Source organism: Triticum dicoccoides, chromosome 3B, assembly GCF_002162155.2.
Source record: "Triticum dicoccoides isolate Atlit2015 ecotype Zavitan chromosome 3B, WEW_v2.0, whole genome shotgun sequence".
Lineage (NCBI taxonomy): Eukaryota > Viridiplantae > Streptophyta > Magnoliopsida > Poales > Poaceae > Triticum > Triticum dicoccoides.
The window spans coordinates 46,270,129-46,279,649 of record NC_041385.1 but is presented as its reverse complement, the minus strand read 5'-3'; the positions used below and the strand labels follow the sequence as shown (position 1 = coordinate 46,279,649).

Sequence of the window (9,521 nt, the reverse complement as noted above, 5' to 3'; positions counted from 1 at the left end):
TGATTGGCACACTCATTTGAATCTTCAAAATGACTTGGTTGAGCACGTCTGGGATCACATTGGCAACCAATAGATGTATTGGTCCAATTTATGTTCAGTCAAGACAATTTCGATTTGGTTGTAAAACTATTTTATTAAAGACAATTTCAATTGGGTTGTAAAACTATTTTAATTTTCAGACAAATATTTGGGTTGGAAACTAGTTTGATACAAATTTGGGCATTTTCTGCCCTCACGGACAGGATGGGGCAAATGGATGCGGCCGCGCGCTGAACGCACGGCCACCGCATTCTAGGACACGCTCGGACACGACCCCAAACCCTACCCAAACGGACAGAATCCGAACAAAACGGACATTCGTTTGGGATCGCGCGGTGGAGTTGGCCTGAAGTCTCTCTCTGCTCTTATGCACGCAGGAGTGTAGTACTGTTCGTTGTACATTATTAGCAAGCCCTGCCTAGCCGCATTGGTGAGCACGGAGCATGGATGAAAGTGAGAAGGGCAAGTACGTTGTCGTATTGGCCTAGTAGGCTAGTACTGCTCCAAAAGTGGAGATGGCCTATATTGGCCAAGCCTAGATAGATGAGAGTAAATATATGTGTCAGTGCACTACCAAAAGCAGCATGGCATGGCCTGTGACCGTACGCACAGAAGACGCCACCACCTACATAAAATAGATAGGTACTGTACAACAGTACTGCTAGTAGATTGATGCAGTGACTGTGACCGCGGTACATCCTCTTGAATTTTTCTGTCCGCCGCTATAGCTACAGTGAGTGTGAGCCCTTGTCGTATACGCCCGTCTGGTACTTATCAGAAAAGGACAAGCCTGACCCACACCAATTGCTACGTGTACACCGTCCCATTACTCCCGCGGTCAGTCCTGCGAGACACTTGCGTAAACATACCGGTAGCTGCTGAGATTCATGTCATCCCGTGGGAGGAGAGAGTAGTGTGCTTCTTTTTTCTCTTATATATGCTCAATTGAGTAGCAGTAAACGACAGCGAAAAAAAGAAAAGAGAAATGGTAAATGCTACTCCCTCTGATCCCATATTAATTAGTACTACACCATCTATACAATGTGAGCAAGACACTGTATAGAGGCTACGTCAATTAATTTGATAGGAGAAGTAGTAAAAACACATTGACGCAGTTGGTTCAACTACATATGTGTTTATGCACAGTTTGTTTGAATGTGTTTTATCTGAAGTAATTATTTTTTCTTTGAACCATAGACCCAGAGCTTGTATCAATCATAAAGTGGTAACAGTGTGAAGCTTTCAACAAGACTCGAAAGAAAGGAAAATACAAACATGTCCCTATTTCTTTTAGAAAGGACCCTAAATCGAGTTCAAAATCCGGTCCAAATTGCATCCTCTGCTCATATACCCTTGACATCACCGACACCACTTGGGATGGCAAGATCGCCGCCACGCCATAGCCAGGTGGAGCCAAAAAAGGGTTTGGTGAACTCCAAGCCTAAACAGCCCTGCCTTCTATAAAGGCTCCATATTTGGAGAAAGAAGATGAGCGGGCACCGATGATCTGCGGGCATCGATGCTCCAATAGGTCACCCTTTGGCCAGAGGATACACTAGATATGCATTGAAGACCGACTTTCGATCGCCACTTGCCGAAGACCACAACAAGTGTTGTAGTTCCTCTGGAATCGCCGATGTCGGTGGGTTACTCCCCAGTCGCCAGGATCTTGAGCTCCACCTCCTAGCTTCTCCAACTCCATCACGACGGCCACCAAATCTATGAAAGAAGGGAAGGCCCTGACCTAGTGAGCTTATATAGGGAAACAACGATTTTGCTTCCTCAGGTTGCACACTGTAGGAAGGCCACTGATAGTCACCGCGCACAGCTAAAATACGACGATGGCATGCTCCCACTCCAACATGACAATATATGCCCTAAATGCAAGACTCTAGCTGGACCTGATATGTACACATCTTACACGTGCTCCTTTCCCTTCTCTTCTCCGGCAAGCAGAGCAGATAGGGAATTGGGTCGACCACTGTACATAAGTGACTCTCAGCGGGGAACCCTAGAGGAGAAGATATAAGGAGCAAAAAGAACACTTAGCCTATGATCGAAGCGGGGCCTAAACTATGGCACCTACAAAGTGAAACATTCTTTTCCAACAAATTGAAATGATCCGAATTACGAAAATTGCGTGTACAACGTCTATGCAATAATTCAAATCCCGGTATATATAAATCCCTATAATATTACGGTGCAATGAAAATGATGTAGACCACATGAGTTGCAGAATTCTCCCATCTTTGTGAAACGGAACATGTACCGCTTTGTTAGAACACCACTAACTAACATGATAATTACAGATATAAGTGACCATAACAAAAACAATAATTGTTTCACTACAAAGATCCTTAATTAAGAAATATATGGATGTTGAAGCCGAAAAGATGAGGACTTTTCATCGGTTTTCTCATAACCTTGGCCTATATAATAGATGTTGAAGCAGAAAACATGAGGTATTTTCATGAGTTTTCTCATAATCTAAGCCTATATAATAGATGTAAATGTGTCTTTTCATGAAGTTCAATATTTATATGGATGTTGAAGCAGAAAAAATGAGGTCTTTTCACGGGTTTTCTCATGTCTTAATCTATATGGGTGTTGGGAGTGAAAGGATGCCAAAATATTTCACCAGCTGAAGCTGGGATGATGTTTCATTGCACGTATATGCCATTTTATTTTGTGTAATTTGTAGCCTTTGTGTGTCATAGATCGAGGGTCCAAGTGGTGTCTAGCTTTTCTAAAACAGTGGTCCTATTATTGATGCTGCATTGCGGGTCCTGCATACAACATCCCAGCAATATCTGTGTAGACTTAAGCTTAAGCTTAACCTAGTAGTTTCTGCTCATGCAAGTTGGCTGCTGTTATTGCATATCGATCTGCAAGTTGCCTAACTAAATAGCAAATTAACGTGGGCGTACAATATTACTATGAATTGGTCCCCGTCCTTTCCTTCAAAAATATATATACCACTTGGATTGGTTTTTAATTTTTTTTTGATAGTCAGCAATCATGACATGTCCATTTAGCAATGGGTACGATCTCTACCATATTGTCTCCAATATAACTCAGACTGTCTGGTGAGATATTTATGACTCCTGGATGTTAACATATCTTCAGATCACATAATTGACAGGCAGAGATGTGACATCTATTTGAAACAACATAATGGATCTAAGTATACATAGAAAGAAAAATACTTGTGTGATCGATTTCAGACACATTTGTGTAGCAAAAGATCCTCAAAAGCCATATTTGTGTGCAAAACATGATTGACCATGTGCAACCGTAGAAGACAGCACAGAAATATGACCAACTGTGCATGCACAATACAGAAAAATAACCGGCTGCAACTACAACAAACCTTGTTGCTTTTGTCCAATGTACTTGATTATGGTTTGTTCATTTTTTGCATGTGAACATATTATAACATGAGTACATCCATGACTTCAGTACATTATTCTAATTTATAGTGTGTGTAAATTAAACTTTGTGCATGCATCTATTAAAATAACAAAATGACATTTAATCAGCACGGTGTGTTACTTAGGCAAAGAATGCTAAATTTTAAGCAGAGATAGAAGCTTTCATATATTGATGTGAAATACCTTGATCAGAAATTTAAGTGAGGTTCTTATGAAATAAGTACATACGAATAACTGACATAGCTAGGTTACTACTTACTACCCTTTGTTCTAATCTCTGTTAGATAATGTTATTTGCATGAAAATCATTTATAGGAAAAAAGTACTTCACATATCATGTTTTAAAGCATATACATACCTTCCCCATAAAAAATCATATACATACCTCTTGGATACCAGGTATATATTACTTCTTACAAAACATGAGAAAGCAGTGGAGAAATTTAGCTATGTGAGCGAACTAATCAAGTCAACTACAACACATTCCAAGACCAACAAGCAATTAAAATCAAATATATTACTTCTTACTTGTATGCATGCAAACATAGATGGTATTCAATCTTTTCCGCTCCGAATAAATCTCTTATGGCTCAGTTTTAGGTAGTCATCAATATACCTCCGCAGTCGTATATATGCTGTTTACACTAAAACAAATCTGGTCAATAACAATATGGTCAGATTGTTACATAACTCAAAGCTCAGAAACAAAGTAGGGATTCATATAAACCTAAGTGTCCCTTAGTAGTATATTCATAGTTTGGTAAAGCTTCTGATCATTTTAAAGAAGTGCAGTAGATTGATGTAATATTTTAATTTCAACAAACAAATTGGGACTATAAATTAAGCTAGCAAGATCTTAAACAATAGGGTCGTGAACATTATATAGGCAAAAGTTGAAAACTAACATGAAGATAAACTTTACTTGATTGATAGGTACATATAAATTAATGCACTCCTTTTCGGTATATGAAATACTGATGTAAGAATGATCAAGTTGAAGCATCTAGTGTCAGCGAGATGTTCAATCATATCCAACGGAGATCCACTGAAGCAAGATATAGCAACATATGCCAAAAATGAATGCAAATGAAGATAAAACCGACAAATTTAGCCATGTGAGTGTAACACAATCCATGACCTGCAGCAAGCAATTCAATTATTTGTCATGTATAAGCTCTCAATGTCCATAATTTTCCACGGATGTATGGAAAATACTGATTTAGCAATGGTTTCTTATTGCTTGCTTATGTACTTGCTGAAGGATATCAATTGTAGCAGTGAACAAATCTTCATTGAAACATATAGGAAACACATCTCTTAATTAGATGGCAGAATGGAATTTATTGATGTGTCAAGATGATAGTACATATATAGATATATATATATATATATGCAACAACATCGTAGGATTATTATGATCTGTCTAGCTAGAATTTCTAGTGGTGTACACACACATAATTACATACAACTCATTCTGCAATCGGACTTAAGGACGAGTTCTACGCAAAATTCAGGAATAAAATTATTCTAATCCACAAACAGATCAACATATATCATGCATGTAACAACCAGAAGCAAGAGGGAGGAGAACCGGAGAGGAATATAGAGCTGTATGTGCAGATGCTATAAGACGATGGCACCTAGGGCAGGAGAGTGCTGGCTGTGTGCCACGCATTGCCTCTTGAACAACTCCTGCTCCGCCGGCGCAGCTCTCCCCCTCTTCTCTCCGGCGATGTCGACGCCAAACAGCCTCACGACACGGACTTGTTCTCCATTAGCTGCCTCCGCCACAGGCGGCGACGCCGTTGCAGCGCCGCCGTCAGCGGGGCAGCTCGCCATCGTCTTGTTCTTCTTGCAGTCGATGAAGAACTGCTTCTCTTGACCGTACGCCGAGCACGAGAACACGATGGAATCGCCGGCACCGAGGCCCTTCTCCCGCACGAAGCGGCTCCAACCCTTGGTGAGGACGTAGCTCTGGCTGCTGTTCCAGTACGAGTACCGGAACGTCCACACTTTCCCCTCGCCGTCCTCGAAGTTGAGCAGCACCCCCTTGCCGGTGGTGGTCGTCGTTTCCGGCGTGCGCTTCAGGGGGAAGTGCTTCTCGGCGTGCTGCTTCGGCACCACGAGGCGGTTGAGCTTGCCGACGTCGCTCGGGGTCACGGCCTTCTCGAAGAGGGGCTCCCGCGCCCACGACGGCGTCGGCTGCGCGCGGGCCCCCATGCCGCGGCCGCGCCGCAAGCCCTGGCGGAGCTCGTCGGCGTAAGTGTGCTTCCGGAGCATGTCGACGATCTCGGCCTTGGAGTGCGCCGCCAGGAAAGCGAGCTCCGCCTCTGCGGCCGCGCAGGGGAAGTTGGTGGCGGCCTCGCGGCCCCGGTACCGGAGCGCTGCCACGTCGTAGGCGCGCGCCGCAGAGTCCTCGTCCGGGAACGTGCCGAGCCAGACGCGAGCGTGGCGCTCGTAGATCTGGGCGCCCCACCGCCCGTTGGGCTGCGGCACAACCCCCTTGAACCGCGACGACGCCGACTGCGCCGGTGCCGACCGCGAGGTCACGGACTCGTCGGCGATGGCCACTGGCAGGCTCGGCGCAGTCGGCAGCCGTCCGCCGATGCCTGACTCCGTCGTGGCTGTGGACACGGCCCCGGAAGAGTACTGGGAGGAGGGTTCCCCCGTGGAGCTCAGGATCTCCACCCCCATGGCTGGTTGCTTTTCTGTGGTTTCTTGGCCTGGTGTTCTCTGGAGTGTGTGTCTGTGTGCTTGTGTGGGCTTTGCTGCTAGCTAATCCAAGCCAGGTACATATGGAAATAATGATGTGCTGTTTTTCTTGTGTTGTGGTTGTTTACAGGTTAAGATCGATGAGATGCTGTTCTAGCTAGGGTTGGAGACAATACGATGAGGTGGTTGATGTGGGGCGTGTACACATGTGTTCGCAGTGTATATATAGATAATGTGGTGTTTCTATTTTGGATGGATGCATTTACGTGTGCACACGTATTTTGTGGAAGTGGAGTGATATGCTGGCGGCATACTTAGTTTGTGTGGTGGTTAATTTGAAGCAGTGATGCTGGAGATCTTCATGTTTGCACCCTCTAAAAGGTCCATATTACATGTGGTTTTCTGGCGTGTAGTAAGTGGGAGCTAGATATTATATTGTTTTAGCAACTTGGATGTTGATATATTGGTTTACGATTCAATGTACTTGATGCATGTAGTACGACATGATGTCTGTCCATAACCCACAGGAATGAGTAAATTAGCTTGGAGATATGCATGAATAATATACCTTTGGTACATATATATAGTGAGTTGGTTTGCTTAAATTCTCATACATAATGCACAGTTAATACACTAGCTCTGTTACAATAATAACGTGTCGTCGAACTTCTGTATATGTTGACCACGAATCCCTGAAAAATAATTTGGATTTTTTAGACATAAATCATACCATAGATTTCCTATAATAATAATTCTTAGCAAGCCAAAAGAAAATATTTGCCAATCTAAAATAATAGTTTTACAATCATTTTGTAGCTATTTGTGTGCAAATTCATAATATTATTGGTCATAGTCACTCATTCGTAAATGTAAGTAAACACTGAGTAGTTTTCTCCATTTTTCCTTCCTTCTTTTTAGTCATGCACTTTGTTCTTTTTTGCTAGGACCTTCCTTTGATCTTCCTGGTCTAGAATCAACATGCTTTCACACCTTCATACCATCGATGAATAAAAAACTATCGACTTTCCTTGAATCAAACCGTTTTCAATACATGTTCTCGGCGAGCTAATTTAGTTCTTGCAATATTGTTACTATTATAATATTCTCTGTTTTTGAAATTACTAAATAGATAGATATATTATTACTTTCTTGAGTTTACCATACAATTTTATTTTAGGTCATGTGTCAGATTATCTCCTCTATTAAAGTTTGAGAAAAAGGGTATTAGGACTTGCACGCCAAAAAAGACGGCCATAATAAGAAACTAAAATTACATTCCCTTACAATTCAACACTTCAATTTTTTAAATATAAAATCTTTCCAAATAAGAAAAGGGAATCATAATTAAATATAATATATATAATATTTCATCAATGTGAGTTAGCTTCGTTGCATGTAAATTTATTTTTGCATGGTTAAGATACGAACTACTCCCTCCGTTCCTAAATATAAGTCTTTGGAGAGATTCCACTATTGACCACATACGGAGCAAAATGAGTGAATCTATACTCTAAAATGCATCTAGATACATCCGTATGTGGTCCATAGTGAAATCTCTACAAAGAATTATATTTAGGAACGGATGGAGTATAATTCAATTTGCTGGTTGATTGATTCAGCCCTTGTTGATTTGCATTTGCCCATGTTAGACACAATCCCTTCGGATGGTGATTATACACCAGTACACTAGGAATTGAGCCTAGTTCAGCTCTGACAATATTTATGGTTGCTTAGAGTCTGAATCTTGGATGGAGTTCTAATCATGAACTAAATCAGTCGCTGTAAATGCCAAAACTCTTGTTAAACGGATGGATAGTTTTACTTTAATCGGTGCCATTCAGAGTCAGGACACGTGGTTTATTTGGTGCTTAAATGGGTATCACACACGCCTAAACAAGACTAGCAGCCTTACTAATTATTTTATTTGATAGTTGTTTGTTTTCCTCACGTAGGTTTTGTCTGCATAATATAATCAGATGGTAACCGTCATTACAAAGATAAAACACAGGGGATATATGCTATCCCATCTGATGTGCACGTGTATGAAGAAAGTCAAGGCCGTGTGTCGTCATTGAAGAATATGTATGCATGTACCGTCACACTTTTTCTTGAGTTTGATTGTCAGCTTTTTATAGGCAACTCATTATTGGCAATTTCACAGAAAAGTGAAGGACTAAGATGAAAAAATGTCTGCTCGCCGTACAGCAAGTATAATAAACAGGTGGACCCAAAAACTTGTGAAATGTTAGCCAAATGTTACTATTGTTAACAGTATGTAAGAGGGACGCTTATTTAATTTCTCAAAAAAGAAGAAGAGGGAAGCCTTATTTCCACGTGGTCAATATTGGTTTGGCGAGTTTATAAAGTGGAGATAGGTCAACTAACTAAATTAACTAATTATTAGGTGACTCAGAGATAAGAAGGTTCTTAGAAAGATAGATGGTTGGTGCGCCCGAAAGTCTACTAAATTCTCTGGCCGTATATGCATGACCAGGTGACCTTACGTCTCTGTGCACTGCCTTTACTAATCAAGTTTGGATATAGATATGCCCGTGGAAAAAAGTTTGATACAAATAGTTATCGACACAAAGATTCGAATCAATTCAGACTAACACTGTTATTGTTTTTAAGAAACACCGAGTAAAGTGTAGAAGCACACACTAGCTAACCTAACGTGCACAAACCTGCAATGAAACATCAATTCCCATTGAAATTATATTCCGCCTTGTGCAAACCTAGATCCTCAAGTCAGATTGGCAAGTCTGGAGGGCGGCCGGACTGCTGCGCGAGGCAGGATCACTCCTGATTAGAGTAGATGAGTGGGTTAGTAGTGAGTAATTCGCATGTCGAACATTGGCTAAGCTAGCTGTGGCTAAGTTGTAGAACTATCTGTCTTTCTAGGCATTTTCTACCTATGATCTCGATACATCAACCCTTGACGTATTCTTGGAAAAAAGATTGGCAATATTATGCACTCTCTAGAGCTATTTAATAGTATGAGCACTTGTTAGTCGAGTGCCGGTGCTGCACAAGTCTTACGACGCTGTCTACTAAATTCTCTGGTTGTATGTGCACGACCAGGTGACCATACGTCTCACCGATCAATATAAAGATTGGAACCAAGTGAGACTGGCACTGTTTTCTTTTTAAGAAACACCGAGTTAAGCATAAACGTACACCACCACCGAATTTCCAGCGTGGTCTGGTCTTTGGTGGATCTTGCATGATCCTGGTTGCTACAGTGTGGATCTTCATTGATGTAAAGATTTGGAGGATGATGAGCTTGCTGCTTTTGAGTTTGGCTGTCGTAGTTGTAGTAGAAGTCTGAGTAGATTGTCT

At 41.6% G+C, this 9,521-nt stretch overlaps 1 protein-coding gene across 1 annotated transcript; it reads right to left on the bottom strand.

The window, feature by feature from the left end:
- Positions 1 to 4,774: 4,774 nt before the first annotated feature.
- On the bottom strand, positions 4,775 to 6,384 carry LOC119274599 (AP2/ERF and B3 domain-containing protein Os01g0141000-like). Its single transcript, XM_037555311.1, has one exon. The coding sequence runs from the start codon at positions 6,162 to 6,164 to the stop codon at positions 5,094 to 5,096; it is 1,071 nt and encodes a 356-aa protein (XP_037411208.1). The 5' UTR covers positions 6,165 to 6,384; the 3' UTR covers positions 4,775 to 5,093.
- Positions 6,385 to 9,521: the final 3,137 nt, after the last annotated feature.

Coding starts and splice junctions, on each gene's coding strand:
- LOC119274599 (XM_037555311.1), bottom strand. CDS start 6,164: ATGGGGGTGGAGATCCTGAGCTCCACGGGGGAACCCTCCTCCCAGTAC.